This window comes from Erythrolamprus reginae, chromosome 2, assembly GCF_031021105.1.
Source record: "Erythrolamprus reginae isolate rEryReg1 chromosome 2, rEryReg1.hap1, whole genome shotgun sequence".
Lineage (NCBI taxonomy): Eukaryota > Metazoa > Chordata > Lepidosauria > Squamata > Dipsadidae > Erythrolamprus > Erythrolamprus reginae.
The window spans coordinates 324,645,000-324,667,565 of NC_091951.1; the positions used below are offsets into that span (position 1 = coordinate 324,645,000).

The following is a 22,566-nucleotide window of genomic DNA, read 5'->3' on the forward strand; positions in this document are numbered from 1 at the left end:
AGAACCATTTAAAAAACCTATATCCAAGGCCCAGAGCCAGCTCTGAAGAATACTGTGGTTGACAGTACCAAAAGCTACTGAGAAGTCAAGGAGAGCCACATCCATCCTAAACTGTGCCACAGATAATCTATAAACATAAGCAAGTCTGTCTCCATATTAAATTTTGGCCTGAAAACTGAGTGAGATGGGTCTGCATAATCCTTATCCTCAAGGTTCTTATCAATTATAGGATGACTACTCTTTCTATAGGCTTTATTAAAGAGGAAGGTTAGAGAAAGGATAATTAAATTAATTATTACTATTAAATTATAGGGTCCAAGAATAGCCTCTTGAGGAGATCCAACATTATCTTCCTATACAAGAGGCTACACTTACAGGATGGACTCAACTGCAAGTCACTTCAGTCCAGATTATATACACCAGTAGTCCAGGTTATAAATCCAGGTTATATACAGTTCTAGGCTGCATTAAGAGAAGAATAGCATCAAGATCATATGAAGTGTTAATACCACTTTATAAGGCCTTGTTAAGGTAACACTTGGAGTACTGCATTCAGTTTTGGTCGCCATGATGCAAAAAGGATGTTGAAACTCTAGAAAAAATGCAGAAAAGAGTGACAAAGATTATTAGGGAATGGAGGCTAAACATATGAAGAACAGTTGGGCATGGCTAGTTTAATGAAAAGAAGGACCAGGGGAGATATGATAGCAGTGTCCCAATATCTCAGGGTTTGCCACAAAGAAGAGGGAATAAATCTATTCTCCAAAGCACCTGAGGGTAGAATAAGAAGCAATGGGTGGAAAGCACCTGAGGGTAGAATAAGAAGCAATGGGTGGAAAATTTGTATCATGAAGTTACAATAACTTCCTTTGCTTTTTAGCATCATTTTACGGTGAAAGCTACATACAATTAAAGGCTGCTGAAACGCTGTCTGAAATATCACTGAAATTACGTTTTCAGACAAGTAGACCTGATGGATTGCTTTTTCTTGCTTCTGGAAAGGAAGATTACTTTGTGGTGCAATTAAATTCTGGAAGTATACAGGTAAGATTATAAAATTTGTGGAGGTAATTTATTCCAGATCTGATCCTTCTCCCACTTTCTTTTTAACAGCTAAATGTATTTATGATTCATGCAAACCTCATTTTGTTTAACTTTGCTATGTTAGCCCCATAAACCAGGGAATGACCGCATTGCCCTGCTGCTATGCGCAGGTGACCTTGTAGTTCTTTTCAGAACACTAATAGGCCCTAAAAGAGCTCTGAGAATTTTGGCCCAATACTGCAACACTGATAATCAGAAAACCAATATTATAGCTATTGCGGAAAAAAATAAATAAATCCTGAGGCTCCGTTTATTTTGAGTTTAAGGGAATTGGGAAGGGGTGGTTGCATGAGAGGGAAAAATACTAGCCACAACAAATTCTTTTCAGATATTCAAGGTCATCTTTGTTCAGCACCAGCTGGAAGTACAGAGGACGATCGTGAACGTTGACAGAACCGGAGTGGTCCATATGATGAACTTGTGGGTGTAGGGACGAGGGATGAACCTTAACCTGGGTGGAGAACTGTAGGGAGAGTTAGTACAGTATCAGGTTGACTACCAACATGGCTCTGTTAATAAATTGGAACTTGGAAGAAAGCCAAGGTTTGGACTCTTTAATAGAACAAATGACTTTATGTATTTAAGACTTTATGGATTTAAGGCTAATCATGCATTCCACTAAGATCTGCCAATAATATCTTCAAATTTTTCACATTTAAGGGAGGGTATTATGTACATGCAGTGCTTTTACATAAAAATATAGAAGACTGATGGCAGAAAAAGACCTCATGGTCCATCCAGTCTGCCCTTATTCAATTCAATTCAATTTATTGGATTTATATGCCGCCCCTCTCCGAAAACTCGGGGCGGCTTATACTTATACTATTTCCTGCATTTTATCTTAGGATGGATATATGTTTATCCCTGTCTGGATTACATATGATTATGGATCCAATTATTTTGTCTACTATCTATTTGGTTTATTACTTGGGGTTTACTTTGATGGATCAACCTTGCTATAATGGTTTAGTATTACCGGTTTGTATAAATAAAAGATGTGACATATTCAACAAACCATGGTTTAAAACTGTGGTTTGGTCCTAACGTTTTTGAATTAACATTATATCATTTTTTGAGCTTGGGTGAAATGGAAAATAATAGTTTACTCTGCATTCAGAATTATGTTTTATATTTTCTCTGTTCCTCAGTAATTTGATTGAAGAAATGTGTATGCAATTATTTTGAATAGTTTTGAACATATTCTCACTGGTTTTTTGGGATGATTCAAACTCAGTCCTTTTTTTTACAGGTGAGGATCAACTTTCGCACAAATGAACAGATCCTTCGTTCTCAGTTGCACTCACATCTTAATGATTTAGAGTGGCATCTTCTTGAAATTCATCATGGAAAAGAAAATATTAGTCTAGTGATTGATAAAAAATATCAAACTAGTGCAATGGTGCCGGATTTCCTAGTATTTGGACTAAACATTGAATATGGTCTCTACATTGGTGGAAGAGGTACCCTTGATGTCCACCATCTTAACAGTACACCAATTAATTTCCGAGGATGTATTAATGATGTGATATTTAACAACCATGATCTCCTAACCTCCCTGAAATCTGCAAGAAATAAACACATTCATGAAGTATCACTGAGCTGTAGCAATGAATTTTTTGCGGGGGAAGAAGAACCTGTAAGTTTTTTTAGTTCCAAATCCTATGTTTCATTTCCTCTTTGGAATATCCAAGCAGGAGGCGTCTTGGAGTATTCTGTGCAAACTACAGCTCAGAGGGGATTGCTGACCTACAGTTCTGGACCCATAGGGGACTTTATTGCAATGGAAATTGAAAATGGTTTCATTAAAGCTCACATTAAAATGGGTAAAAATAGACGTGAACTTTCTTCTCTTAGCCCTGTCAATGATAACCAGTGGCATGTTATCAGACTGAAATTTTCCATAAAATATGTTGAACTCACTGTAGAGAAGAAAACTGTCAAAACTCCATTGCCAACTCACAGTAAGCTTCCTATTCTTAAAGGGGCCTTATATGTCGGTGGAATAAATGATGCCCTCCGTGCAGAAGTGCTAAAATACGGTTTAGCTTCGGTTTCTGGAAGATACGGAGAAGGCGGATCTTTCAGAGGCTGCTTGAAGGATTTGATAATTAACTCCCAAAAACATTCCTTGAAAAATGTTCTAGTGACTAAGGATATTTCAGTAGGATGCACAACACCTAATTTTGCCCCAGAAAAGCAGGCTGTGAGAATGGCCTCTCCCATTTCTGTCGCTGGTACTGTCACTCCTAAATTGCTTAGGAAAGAAAGTCATGACCATTTTTTATTTGTTAACGACTTGATTGTGTCAGAAGGTGGGCAAGCGTTTCTTGGATCTAAGCACATTAAAGTCAATGTGGACTTCAAAGCGCTGGGGATTCGTCAGTCACAAATTCTTTTTAGAATTAAACATCCCCCTTCTTATGGCCAGTTGAGGTTGAATGTTGCATCAAAGCAAGAAGACTTCACATTTAGTATGCTAGATTTGTGGAAAGGCACAATTTTATACATTCATGATGGTTCTGAAGAAAGCTATGATTATTTCACTTTCTCTGTTTCTACAAGCAGCAAAAGGAAGATGCCTCTGTATCTCCAAGGAAACGGTGAATATATGTTTACTATTTCAGTGAGACCAATAAATGATGCTCCAGAACTCATATTTCCAAATGGAAATGTGCTATTTCTTTTAGAACACTCCAAGAAATGCCTGAGCATAGATTCAGTAAATATTGTGGACAATGACACAAATGCTGCAAATCTTAGTATTGCAGTCCTTGGAAATTCAAATGCAGATGCAGGTTTCCTAGAAAATTCCAAGACTCCTGGGAAGACAATTACAACCTTTTCCTATGAGGATCTACAACAGGGCAATGTTTTCTTTGTCCATACTGGAGTTCAGAATTCCAGGATTGTTCTGCGAGCAAGTGACGGCGAGAAAGTTAGCAACACAGTTGTGTTGCGTATCATGGCCATACCCCTAGATTATAAATTAGTCAACAACACGGGAGTTGATGTGGTGCAAGGCACCCCAGTGTTGATAACACTCAGGCATTTGGCCACAGAAATAAATGCTTTTCAACAAGAGCTGGAGATAAGATATGAAATCACAGAAGAACCCTTTTTTGGAGAAATTCAGAGGAGGCATATTGGTCGAGAATGGAAAAAAACAAATTCTTTTTCACAACGATCCATTGAACGTGGTCGTGTGAGATATCTTTCTACCTTCAAAGAAATTCAGCAAGATAATGTCCATGAACATTTTAAGTTTAAAATTATCATCAGTAGCAATATAAGCCAAGAGTTTCTGTTTGCTGTTAGAGTAAAATGGCTGGATTATAATTTACTGAAGTTTGTACCATTAGTTATTGATAAATCAGATAGAGAGTTTCTTAATTCTAATAACCTTCTTGCGGTTATACCACAGATAGACCTGTCAGAAAATGAACTTCTTTACGTGCTGCAATCCTTACCTGAGAAAGGAAGAATTCTGCTTGATAATGTCCCACTGCAAATAAATTCCAGCTTCAGCCAACAGAATATTTCTGATTGTAGAGTAGAGTATCAATTATACAGGAAGTCCTATGAAGAAAGTCTGGATTCATTTCGATTCTTCATTAGTACCCCGTATGTGGTATCAAATAGCTATGATTTCAAAATCAAGATCAAAACAAATCTACAAAACATTATTTTGATAAACAATGGTCTTACTGTCGCTGAAGGTGAAGGATCACTGATAACAAAATCAGAATTGTTTGTGCAGACCTTCAGTAATACGACTTTTGAGTATAAGGTTACGAAAAGTCCTCGACATGGGAAATTAATGCTTATTAATTTTTCTGATTCCCCAGAAAGTAACAACAATCTTAGTACTTTCACTAATCAGGATATATATGGAGAACGCCTTATGTATATACATGATGACTCAGAGACGCAGTGCGATGAAATTCATATCACTGCAACTGCCATAAAATTGGGAAAAGAGGATTTAGAAACAGAGTTCCCATTACCAGTAGGGATCAAATTTAATATTTCTGTCCACCTGAAAAATGATGAAAAACCAGTACGAGTAGTGGATAAGGTATTCCACGTTGTTAAGAATGGAAGGAAACTCTTGACTTTGGATGATCTTTGCTATCATGATCCTGACACGGATTTTGATGATAACCAGTTGTTATACACCAGGCGTGGCATTCCTAATGGAGACTTGGTTCTTGTCAATGAAACATCATATAGACTGTATCAGTTCAGGCAAGAGGACCTTATACAAAAGCAAGTTCTCTTTGTTCACCGAGGTGCAACTTACAGTCGTTTTGGGCTATTTGTAACTGATGGAAAACATTATACCTCGTCTTTGCTAGAAGTAAGTGCTTCCGAACCATATATCCTTCTAGCAAACAATACAGGATTATTGATCCAAAAAGGAAAAGAAGCAGTGATTACCACCACTAACTTGAGTGCTACCACAAATCAAGATATTAGAAGTGATCACGAAATTGGATTTGAGATATTTTTCTCCCCAAAGTACGGACAAATCTTTGTTAATAATATAGCGGTGGCTACTTTTACTCAGCATGATCTCAAAATGGAACATGTGACTTATAGACATGATGATAGCAATAATTTGATTGACACATTGAACTTCACTGCTTATGCTAAAGGCCTCCACTTGGAAGCTGAAATGAACATTCAGATATATTTGGAAAGTCATCAGCGTCCACCAGTGATCCTACATAACCACAGCCTTTTGGTTAAAGAAGGGAAATCTGTTCAAATCAGTAATGGAAAATTGCTGGTAAGAGGAAGTTGTCTAGTAACTTATAGCAAATGTTTTAAATATTTTTTATATTGTCTGTCCTTGATTTCCTTGATTTCAGTAAAAGATTGCAGTAAATTTCTTCATTTGAGCCTTTCAACTCTGAAAATTGGAAGAGCATCTGTGTATTTTCTTTTCCTTAACTTTCATAATGAAATGCTTTAATTTATTAATTAATTAATTAATTAATTAATTAATTAATTAATTCATTCATTCATTCATTCATTTATTTATTTATTAGATTTGTATGCCGCCCCTCTCCGTAGACTCGGGGCGGCTCACAGCAATAATAAACAATATATAACAAATCTAATAATTTAAAAGAAACACTAAAAAACCCATTATTAAAAGCAAACATACACACAAGCATACCATACATAAACTGTATAAGCCTCGGGGGAAATGTTTCAATTCCCCCATGCCTGATGGCAAAGGTGGGTTTTAAGGAGTTTACGAAAGGCAAGGAGGGTGGGGTCAGTTCTAATCTCTGGGGGGAGCTGGTTCCAGAGGGTCGGGGCCGCCACAGAGAAGGCTCTTCCCCTGGGTCCCGCCAAACAGCATTGTTTAGTTGACGGGACCCGGAGAAGGCCAACTCTGTGGGACCTAATTGGTCGCTGGGATTCGTGCGGCAGAAGGCAGTCCCGGTGATATTCTGCCCCGATGCCATGAAGGCTTTATACCTATGTGTGCATTGTGCACTGCGTGACCGCACCACCATGACTGCACATGCGCAGTGTCAAAAACTCAGCTTCTGTGTATGTGCAGAAGCAAAAAAAAAAGCAAAAAAAATAGGGGATGGGAAAGCTGAAAACAAGATAGCGGTGAATATGCAGTGCTGAAAACTCAGCTTCTGCACATGTGCAGAAGCAGTAGGAAAAAAATTGCAAAAAAAAAAAAAAGATGCAACATCCACGGACCGGCACTGACAGAACCGACTCTGTGAATTCACCACTGGTTTACTACTAGTTTTACAGAACCGGTGCAAACTGAGGGAACCCACCTCTGGTTCTGTGATACCACTTCCAAAAATTGGCAGCATGGTTTGTCATTTTAAGATGGGAAGTGCACAAAACCTTTACTATTAAATAAGCGTTTTTAAAAAAATAAGTTTAAAAGATTTCTTGGTGGCCTCTGAGTTTGCTTACAAATATTTCAATACCCAACTAGGTAATAGAATCAATGCAAGTGGGCGTGGAATTTGCTGCTTATTTTCACATTGGAAGTCCCTTGATTAAAGCATTGTTTTCTGCCTGATTATTTGATCACAAATAGAAGCATCTTAATGACTTGAATATTATTAATCAAACATAAATATATTTATATACTGCTCCTTTGATTGAAGAATCTCAAGAATAGGTTTCAATAAAATCAGCAATAAAGCAAACCTTGAGGTTCGACTACTGTAATGCTCTCTACATGGGGCTACCTTTGAAAAGTGTTCGGAAACTTCAGATCGTGCAGAATGCAGCTGCGAGAGCAATCATGGGCTTCCCTAGGTATGCCCATGTTACACCAACACTCCGCAGTCTGCATTGGTTGCCGATCAGTTTCCGGTCACAATTCAAAGTGTTGGTTATGGAATGAGAGGAAGCAACTTGGTGGAGAGGAAAGTTAGAACTCACCCCTGCACAGAATGCAAGGTGGGACATGCAAAAAAGACACATAGGTACACAGACGGAGAAATTGAAAGAGTTTTGAGGCCATTGACATAGCTAAGCCATCAGAGTGTTGAGTGCTGCTGTTATTAAAGATTAAATATAAAGGGTTGTATTTAGAAAAAACAGTTACTTCCTTAATTTTTAATAGGAAAGTGAACACAAGAACAAGGGGACACAATCTGAAGTTAGTTGTGGGAAAGATCAAAAGAAACATGAGAAAATATTATTTTACTGAAAGAGTAGTAGATCCTTGGAACAAACTTCCAGCAGACGTGGTTGGTAAATCCACAGTAACTGAATTTAAACATAGACCCATCCTAAGATAAAATACAAAAAATAGTATAAGGGCAGACTAGATGGATCATGAGGTCTTTTTCTGCCGTCAGTCTTCTATGTTTCTATGTTTCTAATGATTTGGTCTTATATATATTTTTAAGGCTGTCCATGAAAATAGCTTGCCATCAGAGATAGAATTCAAAATAAAATCACCTCCAGTCTATGGCTATCTTTGGAAGTTTATATCAAAAGATAAGTACCGTGGAGCAGAAGAAAATCCAGTTTTGTCTTTTACTCAACAAGACATCAATGATGGCATTATCCAGTACATACAGACCATATCCAACCAACTCCAAGACCACTTTTCCTTGGATGTGACCAATGGCATCCAGACAGTCAGTGGAATAGAAGTGATTGTGGACATCATTCCGAAGCTGATTCCACTAGAAGTATACAACTTCACAGTTGCTGAAGGCAGTTCAAAAGTGATTGAAGAACATATTATAAAAATTTCTAATAGCCACTTTGCAGAAGTTAATTGTGACTTCAGTCTAGTTGAGCCACCAAAACATGGACAAATTGCAAACTCTCATTTTTTGGGAATGGCACTGACTAAATTTACCAGAAAACAGGTAAAGTTATTCTAAATATATTTCTGGCTTTAATTTTATAATTAGATTTTGAAATCATATATCAGAGAACAATTAAAACTTCTTGAGCTTTCCTATTTTTGGACTGCAGACTTCAAGAACCTCCCTATTTTTTAAAAAAAACTCTACAGTCCCCACTATTATATATAATATAAAAGTACCCACTATTGTATATAATATTCAAAGAGAAAAATAATGTGCTTAGATTAAATAACACTAGTTCAACAACTGCAGTGTTTACCTGCTTAATGAACTCATTAAGTATAGTCTGGAGGACAGAAGGAAAAGGGGGGACATGATTGAAACATTTAAATATATTAAAGGGTTAAAAAAGGTCCAGGAGGGAAGTGTTTTTAATAGGAAAGTGAACACAAGAACAAGGGGACACAATCTGAAGTTAGTTGGGGGAAAGATCAAAAGTAACATGAGAAAATATTATTTTACTGAAAGAGTAGTAGATCCTTGGAACAAACTTCCAGCAGACGTGGTTGGTAAATCCACAGTAACTGAATTTAAACATGCCTGGGATAAACATATATCCATCCTAAGATAAAATACAGAAAATAGTATAAGGGCAGACTAGATGGACCATGAAGTCTTTTTCTGCCGTCAGACTTCTATGTTTCTATGTTTCTATGCTTATGGTTTAATGTTTTTTTAAGTGGATGCATTTTAAATTTTGTGACTTTCCTGTTTCAGGTAGAGCAAAGTTTGATCTTCTATGTTCATGATGACAGTGAACAGCTGCTTGACAATTTTACCATTGTTGCAAACTGCACACCACTATGGAAGCAAAGCTTGCCTCAGATCATATTTGTGACTATTACACCAGTAAATGATGAAGCTCCCATCATAAGGAGAAATATACCACTCCGGGTATGTCCTGAGGAATTCAAGATCTAAATGTTTAATTGGTACTACATGATGGTCTTCTGTTTGTAACAGGTGAAGTGGAAATAGAAAAACAAAGGTAATCAACACATTACTGTCTATATATCTATATGTGTCACATGTTTTTGCTGAATTTGAAAATTAAGGGAGACTAGGATAGATCTATTTCGGCCTTGTTCTGGCCTCATCAGCTAGCCATACTCTCACTGGGATTTGAACTTGCAGCCTTTGCCTTGTACCTTATCTATATCTAGTATCTATATCTGTATTTATCTATATCTACATATCTATATATAGCAATTGTCCCTGGGCTATCTGACCTATATGAATAGCCACTGATTATCTAGAACAACAGTTCTCATACATTTTGATCTCAGGACTTCTTTACATTCTTAAAAATGATTGAGGGGTTCCAAAGTCCTGATAGAAGATATTCTAAAAATTCCTAATAGGAAGAGTTAATGGGGACTATAGTTGAGCCACCATAATATGAGTGAATTTCAAACACTTACTTTCTTGGAGTGGCATTGACTAAATTTATCAGAAAACAAGTGAAGTTACTTTAAATTCATAGACTTTTGCTTTACATCTATCAATATTAACTATATTGGAAATGGGGAAAGAAATTTTAAAATATTTTGAGTTTTGTAGACCCCTTGAAAGCTACTTGGGAAGTCTGAAGAATCCACAGATCACATTTTGAGAACTGCTATTCTACGGTTCATTTTTTTCCTATTCAATTATGCCCAAATCTCAAAGATCACATGGAGAAGTCCCTTCAGTTTTCTTGGCAAGTTTTTTCAGAAGTGGTTTTTGTCATTGTCTCATTCCTAGGGCGGAGTGAATGTGACTGGCCACAGATGGATTTGTGCCTAGGATAGCTTAGACAATATCCTGTTTTCTAGCCTGATGCCTCTACATCAAATTTGCTCTCTCCAAAGATTAAACTAATGTTTAAAACATCTGGACACTTTTCACTTTTATTACTGTTGAATTTAAAGAAATCCAAGGGACAGAGAAAGAGACAAAGCGGACATTAATTGTGTCCATGATTTATTTTTCAAGCTCGTATCCCAACTATGTTCTGTTATTGCTAGAACATAGTTGATGTAACAGGATCAAATGATGAGAAATTATTAATTTGAACATGTTGCAAAGAGGCAGAATTATCTCTCCATTTCTACGCTGGAATGTTTGAAAGTTGATTTTTCACCTAAGATGTATCTGGAAACATTGCATCCATTTATTCAAGAATTTCCCCTTGATTAATAATTCAGTCAATTTATTCATAGAATCATAGGGCTGAAAAAGATCTTGGAGAAAAAATAGTTGTCTAATATCTTTTCTTGAAGATCTCCAGCAATGGAATCTCCGCTCCAAGTCTACAGAGAGGGGCGGCCTACAAATCTAATAGATAGATAGATAGATAGATAGATAGATAGGTAGGTAGGTAGGTAGGTAGATAGATAGATAGATAGATAGATAGATAGATAGATAGATAAATAAATAAAATGGAATATTCATTACTTCTCTTTAAAAAACAACAACAGATGTATACAATTTAGAGCCCATTTGGAACTTTCCAGTAGTGGGTTCTACTTACCTCGCTATCCGGATGGTCCTCGGCAAGTGCTAACACGTGCACATCCCATGTGAGATTTGGCTTCTGCACATGCGCAGCAAGCCAAATCTCACAAGAGTTCAGCTATTTTTGATGATATATTTTTGCTTCTGTGCATGCGCAGAAGCAAAACCCGGCAAAACCCGACATCTTGTAAGCGCAAGCAAGATTTCGACTATTTTTGCCCTTTTTTGCTACTGCCCATGCACGGAAGCAAAAAACTGGCGATTTTCACTGGAAATCTGTTGGTCATGCCATTCCCAGGCCATTTCCACATACCCGGCGGGAGGACCCCATGACTGGAACCTTCCAACATTTGCAAATAACTTTAATCAAATAGTCTCCTTCAATGAGTTCTGAATGAGAAGGTATAAATGGAATGGGATCAGATTTCCACATTGCTATGTTGTCTCCATATAAACCTATACACAAACCTCAGTAACTAAAATTGTATATCAATTGTTAAGGAAAACATTCTTCTCCCCCTCCCCTTTTAAAATTTAAATTAAAGTCTTTAGCATTACTTTCTTTATTCTTTTTTCCACTGCTCTCTTTTTCTCTTGATTGTCATTGGAGTAATCCATTGTGTATAGGTTTCCTCTGGAATTCTTTCCAAATTGTACTGACTGCTTTCTGCTAGCGTGAGGTATCTATGCCTTAGCCTAACCCCATTATCCTTGTCCAGACTAGTTGGGACTAATAGAGGATAATGCTAACAGTCATTAAGTTCCTTTTCATGGGTTACAGGATTAACTAATCCATTGGTGGGTGAAACAAATTCTTATTGCTTATTGATTGATTGATTGATTGATTGATTGATTGATTGATTGATTGAATTTGTATGTCGCCCCTCTCCGGAGACTCAGGGCGGCTAACAGCAATAATAAGACAGCGTATAACAATAATCCAATACTAAAAACAATTAAAACCCATTATAATAAAAAACCAAACATACATACAGACATACCATGCATAAAATTGTAAAGGCCTAGGGGGAAAGGGTATCTCAATTCCCCCATGCCTGGCGGCAGAGGTGGGTTTTAAGTAGCTTACGAAAGGCAAGGATAGATATTTTTATAGATATCTTTTTCTTTATAGATATATATTTAGATATATTTATTTAGATAGATATATATTTAGCTGATGGATAGGTATTTTGAAGTTACTTTTCAAAAAATATCCTTAGGCATTAAATTGTTAAGGAGATAACTATCCAATGTCTTCTAGTCACAGATACACAAACATTAGTTATCTTTTATTTTCTTAGTAAAGATCCTCCTTTACCCCAAATTTTAAAAATGAACAAAACTAATTGTATTTTTAGATGGCAGGATTTTTAGCGCAAGTACTGCAGTGTAACCAGAAGAGGGAGATCTGTTTTCAATTTTATGGAAGTTTCCCCAATTTATCAAAAACATTATTAAGCATTGTGTTCATTTTAGTAATAAAGATCAGAGTATTATCCTTAGAAACATGCATAAAAGGAGGAAAAAAACCTTCAGAGCTGTGGATTTGCTAATATTAACATTTCAAAATGAAAGTATGAAATGGAAAAGCTAAATAAAAAGTGTATACATCTGGGCCAAACATTTGGTGTTCTCAAATCATATCAAGAAAAATCCTGTAACAATGGAGAATATGCAAGACAAGATTAGGATAAATGAAAATAAAACGTGTTCCTAAACAGATAATACTTTATAAAGATAGGATAGCATACAATGTGAATAATTTTCAGTATTTCAGTGATCCTAAATAATTTTTTTCTTTTCCAAGCTGCTTCCTGAGATCTTCTGTTGGCAAAGTAAGCTCTGTTTTTATTTTGGAAGGATTCAGTATATAAAGTTTTCTTGTACACACTAATATTTTTTTCCTACTTTTACTTGATTATCAGTTTCTGAAGATGGTAATATTTTTTCCAAGTTCAATTTGAATCTCTTTAATGCACCAAAGGAACATTTATAGGTGGTCTTCGATGTACGACCACAATTGAGCCCAAAATTTATATTGCTGAGATAGTTGTTAAATGAATTTTATTCCATATAATGACCTTTCTTGCCACATTTATTAAATGAATCACTGCAGTTGTTACGTTAGTAACATAGTTGTGAAATGAATTTGGGTTCCTCATTGACTTTGCTTGTCAGACGGTCATAAAACCTGATTACATGATCCTGGGACATTGCAACCGTTATAAATATGAGATCAGATGCCAAACTCCTGGATTTTGATCACGTGACCTTTGAGATGCTGAAACAATTGTAAGTGTGCAAAACAGTCATAAGTCTTGTGACTTTTAAAAAAATTCAATAAGAGAATAATGCGTTAAGTGTCGCTTTCCATATGTGCATTACATGAAACATTTTTGCCATTTGATAAACATTTGGCATAATTTAATGGCAAAGAAATGATAAAAACCTAGTATGTGAGTCATCTTTCTAAACAAACAGTCATGTGGAATCCACAGTGTTGACATATTGCTCTCGCTAGGCTACCCCTCCCTTCACCATCTGTCTCTGTAACCACAGAGCAGGCAAACTACCATATGCATCTTATAGGACCTTGGTTCATTACTTTCAGTGGTTTTTATGATCATGGTAATTGGCAATGTTCTTTTTCTGCAGTGTGCTTCATTCATTCTCTATTACAAGGGTGTCAAATTATTGACAACATGTCATCACGTGACATATCACAACTCCCCCCCCCTTTGCTAAAATGGGGGTAGGTATGGCCAGTGAGTGACACACCCAGCCCACGAGATGTGAGTTTGACACCCCTACAATTTATGTTGCCATTCATAAAAAATGCAAACAGGACCTCTAAAAATAGGAAAAAATGTTTTCTGCTTCATTTAGTAATCTTGTTCTGTTACAAGGCTCCATCACGGTCACGGACAGCTGTTTTAAAAGCATATTTGGTTAAAATGTGTTGTTAAATGATTTATGATCGAGCCAACAAACTGCTACGATGGGCCTAGAGTGTTTTTTTCTCTCCTATCTTTTCTATTAATAATTAGATTACTGTAATAGTATTTTGTGGATTAATTGTACATACAAGCATAGATAAATGCCCATCACATCATCATCTTTTTTGGGCAAACAACATGGTGTGACAAAAGTGAGAAAAAGTCAAAGAAATTAAAGCCAGGAAATAAAGAAAGAAAAGGAAACGTAGTTAAATCTAAATTACACCAAAGCCTTTCACTATAATGCTGCATATCTTTGTATCATTTCAAATCACCTTTTGTCCAGCATGTTCATATATTGCCTTTTGTTATTTAAAATTCTAACAATTGCATTTTAGAGGAACTATTTCTAGAAATAACCATCATGTTCCTTTAACTTTCTAACTATGATTTTTTTCAGGCTTTCCCTTGACTTATGATTTTGATTTTATTTCTATAGTTGGCCATCTCAGCAAACAACTCTGGACTGGTCACAATTCAAAACGTGATGAATTTTGGATGCAAAATCCATATGTTTATTTTGCATCAATTCCTTGTTCTCGTTTGTATTCAGTCCACATTCATTCAACACTCACTCATTCATGACATTGCCTTTTCATGTTTTACCATGCAATGCTATTTTCTTTTTTGTTTTTCTTGATATACCAATGTCTCACTGTCAGAGTAGATAGAAGTATACTTCTGTCTACTTTGGTTTACATAACCATTTTTGCTTCTTCTACAAATCTTTTTTTCCTTATTCAAAGCTATATACAACACATCACTTTTCTATCAGTGTTTTTGCACTTCTTAAAGCATTTATATATGTTTTCTCAACTAACAACATTAAGTACAGCAAAAATTTAACTCCTTATTTGTATATAACTCCTCTGCCGCCAGGCATGGGGGAACTAAGATACACTTTCTCCCTAGGCCTTTACAATTTTATGCATGGTATGTGTGTATGTATGATTGGTTTTTATATAATGGGATTTTAAGTGTTTTTAGTATTGGATTATTGTCATTGGATTATTTATTACTGTTGTTAGCCGCCCCGAGTCTGCGGAGAGGGGCGGCATACAAATCCAATCAATCAATAAATAAATAAATAAAAATGAGCAGCCATGCTCCCATTTTCATCACAATTGTACCCAGCACTTTCCCAGGTGTGCTTACAAACTAATTGTCAGTAGCTTTTGCATTCATTCTTACTGTCTTACTGTCTTTCTATTCGTAGAGTGAAGAAGTAATACATTTCTTCCAATTGTCTAGTACAGCCATCAGATATACATTGAACAGATCATTTGCCAATGTCCATCTCATGACTATGTGGATGATGTGATAGTCCTAAGTGCAAGAAGAGGATTTAAATCCCATTTTTTGAGGCCATCATAACTTTAAGCCATCATTAAATGAACAGTTGTAAATCAAGGACTGCCTGTGCAATTCCTCCCCCTCCCCCAAATTTACAGCTTAATTATGTCACCAAGCATTTTGGGTTTTTTAATTTTGTTCCGCATAACCTCTACAACTCCGTATCTACTTATTCTATTGGAAAATTAATTTTTTCCTTTCATACATTCTGTTCTGCCGGGCTCTCTGGTATGAGCCTCCCGAAAATTCAAGGGTACAAATTTCAGACACACACACACATTTGAAAAAGAACAATGTTCTTTATCACAAAATTCAAAAGAAACAAAGCACTCTTTTTGTATTGCAAAGAGCACTCGTCCCAAAACAACCCTGTAGGCTGTACAATTCTCTTAATCAGTCCTTAAGTACTTAGCTAGCAGCTGTGAAGAAACGTCACAGCCCTCCTTCTTCCAACAAAGTGAGACACACACACTTTGTTCTGCTTTGGTTTCAAAGGCGTGAAAAATCAACAAGCAAAGTCCCCAAAACAGCAAAACACAGTCCTGAAGAACTGCGATCAGATAATCTTCCATAACGGCCAAACCAACACGCTGCTATTTGTATCAGCAGCTCTAATTACTAGAGCCCCACCCAAACACAGGTGGCCTCTCTTATCTCCTGTAATATGTCCTCAATTGGTCTCTTCTACGGATAACTCTGCGCCTGCGTGAGTCCAAGACTTCCGCATCCGAATCGACCGAAGATAATGGAGATTGGCTTCCTGGGCTGTGTGCCAAGCCCCCCTCTTCAAAGTCACCCCCACCTTCTTCTTCGTCCGAGGAAACTGCACTACCTGCCTCTGTCAGCAATAAAACAGGCCTATGACATGTTGATGTTTCCCCTGCATCCACCTCCACATTCCGTGGGGCAGGAGCTGGGCCAGAGCCAACCACAACACATTCCGTAGTTGCAATAATTATTTTTTTCATTCTTGTTTCTTGCACTTTGTTTTCGTTTTTCTTCCATATCTTTCTATTCTCCCAAGATCCTTTTGATTTGTTTTAACATTATTGGGGGAGGGGGAGAGAGATCTGTCTAACATTCAGAATTTTTCATCATTTATTTAACTAATTTTCTCAGTCTTTCATCAAATCAAACATGATTTTAGATATGTATATCCATACCTTGTATGTGTGAATAGATTTAAATATATACCCATACTTAACAACGCACTTAACAATGTCCTAGGGGGTCGCCATCAACTTTGCTACTTTGTCTGTTGTGTGGATGTTGGATGGTTCAGGTGGGAGTTGTGGTGGGTTGAGCATGTTCTTTCACATTGTTATGTATGTTAAGATTGGCCTTTGGTATCATGAGAATTTCATTGTATGGGTATACTGTGTATATACATACATACAATGACAATGAAGTATAGTAATACCTCATGATACGAACTTAATTGGTGCAAGGAGGAGGTTCGTAAGACGAAAGGTTCGTAAGACGAAACATTGTTTCCCATAGGAAACAATGTAAAGTCAATTAATCCGTGCAACCAAAAAACCCCCCGCAAAAAAACGGCTTTCGGCGACTGCTGGGAAGCTGCGCGACTGTTTTAAAAGGTGACAGCTGGCCTGGGGGGCTTCCCAGCACCCCCCTGAACCCAGGTTCGGGGTTCGGGGGGTGCTGGCAAGCCCCCCAGGCTGGCTGCGACCTTTTAAAACACCCGTGCCGCTCCCCAACTGTCTCCTGAAGCCGAACGCTAAAGCCGAACTTCCGCATTCAGCTTCGGGAGACAGCTGGGAAGCGGTGGGGCTGTTTTAAAAGGTCACAGCCGGCCTGGGGGGCTTCCCAGCAACCTCCCGAACCGAACCCGGGGTTCAGCAAAATTTTGCCTCTTCTTACGAACTTTGTTCGAGTTACGAACCGGCGTTCGGGAGGCTTCTGGGAAGCCCCGCCGCCCGGCTGTCCCCTTTTAAAACAGCCGCGCGGCTTCCCAGCAGTCTCCGAATGCCGATTCGTAACTTGAAAAAAGTTTGTAAGAAGAGGCAAAATTTTTCTGAACCCCGGGTTCGTATCACGAGTTGTTCGTAAGACGAGGGGTTCGTATCTTGAGGTACCACTGTATTTATTTATTTATACTTTGTATATATGAGTAGATTTATGTGTAAAGTAAGTTCCTTAGTAATACAAAATAGTGATGTTGAGGATATTAGTATGCATAAAGCATATATGGGAAAGAAAAAAAGCTTTTAGCAGTCATCTAAATTTGTTCAGAAATTTGTTCCAAGTGACAAACTACTGTTTGGCGAATAGAAGAGTATCAGAAAATATAGAAATTTAGATAAGTTAATGCATACCTATTCAGATCTTACCTAAATGAATTGTCTATGAATTTCTAAATAAATGGTATAAACATGGAATATAAACATAGGAAGGAAATCTTGATGATTTGTTCTGAAATTCTGATACAGAGATATTGTGTTACAGCAAAAATATTAGAGACTGGAAAAAGTTACTTTGTGTGTGTGCGCGTGTGTGCGTACAGGTGTATGCATGCATGCAGACATGCTCACATCAGTGGTGAGTTTCTATTGGTTCTCCCGAGATCAGGTGAACCAGTAGCGGTAGCGGGGGGAGGCTCCGCCCACTCGTCCGGACATCATAAAAAATGTTCTGCACATGTGCAGAAGCATTGCACATGGGCAAAGCATACCTGCACATTTCTGTTCCCAAACTCCTAGCCAAGGAAAGTAAAACCCACCATTGACTTACAGTACATGCTTAAAATATCTGGAGGCTATTGAAAGTTACAATAGGATTTCCAAGATATTATGACTTTTGGGCATCCTTCCAAATACTTTTAGCCTGGCGTCTGTCTCTCTTTTGAGCCAGGTCAGCAAAAGGCAGCTAAGTGATGACATCAGTTTAGCCCAGTTATTTCTCAATTTGTTTTAATCAGAGATCCATCAGTACTTCAAAGTGCAAGTGATCTCAGATATCTTCATTAATATTTTTATGCTCGCAGGCTATGTGATTTCATGCCGTGTTTCTTTAGATATGAATTAATGCAGGATGTGGTTTGATATTTAGTTGAAGTCTTGAAATGAGTTTTAAATGCAACAGTGGGATGAGTAGGTTTCAGTCTTGTCAGATTTTTTTTAAAAAATTACTCACCGATGTACTAATCATAGTCAGATGCAAACTTAACATCAAAGAACAAGGTGCCTCTAAGATCAGAGATTTGTTCTGTATGCCAGAACTGAACTATGTTCACAAGCCTTTCACACAAGGGTCCAGTCATTGTTGGCTTGCTTTATTTTAATAATCAAATTTAGTTGAACCATGAAACATAGAAGACTGACGGCAGAAAAAGACCTCATGATCCATCTAGTCTGCGCTTATACTATTTCCTGTATTTTATCTTAGGATCCCAAGCATGTTTAAATTCAATTACTGTGGATTTACCAACCACGTCTGCTGGAAGTTTGTTCCAAGGATCTACTACTCTTTCAGTAAAATAATATTTTCTCATGTTGCTTTGGATCTTTCGCCCAACTAACTTTAGATTGTGTTCCCTTGTTCTTGGGTTCACTTTCCTATTAAAAACACTTCCCTCCTGAACCTTATTTAACCCTTTAACACATTTAAATGTTTCGATCATGTCCCCCCCTTTTCCTTCTGTCCTCCAGACTATACAGATTGAGTTCATTGGATACTATTGTTGTCATTATAGTAATATAATGTTGATTAGCTACAGGATAGATAGTTTATTTCCTCTAAGTTCTGGACATATTGTACATATTATAGTATATAACGTACTCCACCACAAATGGGTGAAACTTGCAGTGTTTCTTATACACCAAATGTTGCCAAAGCCCCATGTACCCGCTGTCCCTCACCCTTTGGCCATTTTCAGCATCTGTTGTGTTTTTAGCCTCCGCATGTTCCCTTTTAAGCCCATTCCAGCCTATGGGAATCACCATAGCACATCGCTGCTGATCATTACCTCTGTGCCTTGCATTTTTGTGTTTTTGGTCTCTGCATACCCCATTTTTGACCTCTGTGCATTGCATTTTCGGATCCATATTATCCTTGCTGCCTGGGGGGAAAAAGTGATGCGTGAAGGCCGAAAATGGAGCATGCTGAGGCTGAAAATGCAACGCTTGGAGTGGTGCTCGGCAATGATTTGCTGTGGCAATCCCTGCAGCCTGGAATAGGTGGAGGCCGAAAATGTGATGCACTGAGACAAAAATGCAACACAAAGAGGTGGCAATTGGCAGTGATGTGCTGTGGCGAGCCCCACAGCCTGGAACAGGTCCAAAATGGACCAGCTCCACCGCGTCTCCTGCTGGCCAGCTGGTCTTCAGGCTTCTGCTGTGCATGCATGGTGGGTGGGGCACATGCAGGGGACATGCCCTCAGGAGTGATGCGCATGCATGCAGGCACTCTCATTACATTTTGGAGCCTTGTGTTGTGCCCCTGCACCCTGTTTTGTGCCTGGAAAGACTCCTGCAACAACCTGGAAGCCAAAAATGAGCAAGAAGGGGGCAGGGTGCCTACGCAGTGGGTCACGTGTGCATACATGGGGGTCACGAGTGCATGCGTGGGGTGCAGGGTGCATGCAGGGGGTTTCATGCACACGGGGGCCCATGGGGGTCATGCGCACATTACATTATGGGTGCAGGCTTGAGTACATGCTGTTGTGTGTGACCGTTTAGCCATCACTACTATAGGAAATATTTGAACTAAAAGAAAAGAAGATTCAAAATATTATAAAACTTGGAATTTACTATATGAGTGGCTTGACAAAAGAAAACAAAATGATATATCAAATATGGAAAAATATTCATAAATGGCAAGAATAAACGAATAGGATATTGTATAACATTAATATCAAAATTGAGAAATATATATACGAATAATGGGTGTGTGTTATAATTAAGTTTCCAATTGATGCAAGATAAGATAACAAATGGAAAATTCAAAAGCATAGAATAGAAGTCGATATATATGTCATAATATGATTAATAGATGTCAATGTATATATGTTTTGTAGATGGTTTTGTTATGTTCTTTTTTGTATGTTTTTTTTGTGTTTTTTTTCCTTTTGTATTCTGTTTTAAAGTGTATATACCAATACTTAAAGGAAATACTTAAGAAATGTATCAGAAAATAATTCCTTTCCTTTCCTCCCCTTTCCGTTCCTTCCCTTCCAAATTATCTTTTTTAACTTTGTATTGTTTTTAATTCTTTTGGAAAAACATCTACAATAAAAATTATTTAAAAAGATATATCAGCAAAGCTCAGCAGCTTTTTCAACCAGCTTTGCTTACAAAACTATCTATTTAACAACAAAGCCAGAATCTGAGTAACAATTCTTTTTTCTCCTTTTTCTTTAAGGTATGGGTAGGATCAGTCACTGAAATAACAACGAATGAACTCTTGGCAGAAGATAAAGATTCTTCTCCAGCAGAATTACTGTATTCTGTTTCTCCTCCCAATAATGGCCACTTGGCACTCAAGTCTTCTCCAAACAAGAATATCCTTAATTTTACCCAAACTCATATTGATGAAGGACAAGTGGTATTTGTCCATAGAGGTATTTTGCGCTGCTGATGGAATTTCATGCTAGAGTTAATTATGTGTTGACTTCTGTTAAAAATATCCTAATTATGCTTCTGTGATCTTTAATAAATCAGCTTCATAGAGATAGAATTGAATGGCATTTGTGGTAATTCCATGATTTAGCATATAACATATAAGCTGCAAGGAAAATCCTTTTATGTTTTATGTTCAGAAAACAAACTTCATAAAACTTAGGCTTTATGAAAGCAAAGTTTAGGTTTGGATTGGATTTCGGGTGAAAGCAGAACCTTAAAAGCATGTAAATAAAGTTTCCATTGCATTCCATTGCTCTTATACCCATGATTGGGGGTTTTTGTGTGTGTGTGTGTGTGTGTGTGTGTGTGTGTGTGTGTGTATTTGGGATAGGAAGCAAACTATTTTAATAGAAATTTGTATTCATTAATTCAGAGAATATCAAATGGTTTAATATAGTCTGAAATTTGTTCCTACCATGCGGAATAAAACATAGATGAAAGTCCATACCAAAAACTCAGGAACAAGACAGATAAACACCAAGATAACAAATATGCGTAAGCATTTTTCTTTCTACTAAAATGCAAATAAAATGAAGCACATACTATACAAGTAAGAGCTATGGCTAATACTAGAATATATTTGTCTCTGTACAATATTTGCATCTGCACATATACCTAGGCATTCAAGGATAGGTAGCAATTCCAGAATAATAATTCTGATGAATAAAAAATGCAAGCCACAAATCAAGTCACAATTTCCAACTGCCATTGTTTTTTGTTTTTTTTTACGTTGTCTGTCACTTTTTTGTGGGATCTATCTGGTTTCCTGAAAATTTGTTTGAATGCAACAAGCAAATGCAGTCAAATTCAAATACTGAACCACAATCAACTTATTACTAATCCCCAAAAGCTGCCAGTTGTAGGTTTGGCCAAAGCATACAGATACCATAATGCAGTGATGGCGAACCTTTTTTCCCTTGTGTGCCGAAAGAGCATGCGTGCATGCTATCGTGCATGCGCGAGTGCACACACTCATAATTCAATGCCTGGTGAAGGTGAAAACAGCTTCCCCTGCCCCCCGGAGGCCCTCTGGAAGCCCGAAATGGCCCATTTCTCAACTTCTGATGGGCCCAGTAGGCTCGTGCTTCACCCTCCGCAGGCTCCAAAGGTTTCCTGGAGCCAGAGAGAGTAAAAAACATCCTCCCCCATTCCCCCTGGAGGCCAAAAATACAAGCCAAAAATCAGCTGGCCAGCATAAACATGCACGTTGGAGATGAGCTAGGGCAACAACTCATGTGCTAGCAGATATGGCGCCACGTGCCACCTGTGGCACCTGTGCCATAGCTTTGCCATCTCTGCCATAATGTATTGATTGAAAATATTCCTGTTCAACACGAAGAATCTTTCAATCTATTTTCAGAAATAATTCCTCGACCCAAAGTTAGTTATGTACAAAAAGACTACATTGAAGACATAATCATTCAATTTAAAGAATATAAATAATCATTCTTGATTAAAATTTAATTGAATGTACAGTGGTACCTTTACTTATGAACTTAATTCATTCCGTGACCAGGTTCTTAAGTAGAAAAGTTTGTAAGAAGAAGCAATTTTTCCCATAGGAATCAATGTAAAAGCAAATAATGTGTGTGATTGGGGAAA

The 22,566-nt window shown here is 37.4% G+C and overlaps 1 protein-coding gene across 1 annotated transcript in view; it reads left to right on the forward strand.

Annotated features, from left to right (window-relative positions):
• LOC139159031 (chondroitin sulfate proteoglycan 4-like) overlaps positions 1-22,566 on the forward strand; it is a 50,184-nt gene that overhangs the window by 12,990 nt on the left and 14,628 nt on the right. The window contains exons 2-6 of the mRNA XM_070736380.1: positions 881-1,044; positions 2,354-5,893; positions 8,010-8,480; positions 9,198-9,374; positions 20,705-20,903. Coding sequence (XP_070592481.1) covers positions 881-1,044; positions 2,354-5,893; positions 8,010-8,480; positions 9,198-9,374; positions 20,705-20,903 — 4,551 coding nt within the window. The remainder of the gene's footprint in view (positions 1-880; positions 1,045-2,353; positions 5,894-8,009; positions 8,481-9,197; positions 9,375-20,704; positions 20,904-22,566) is intronic.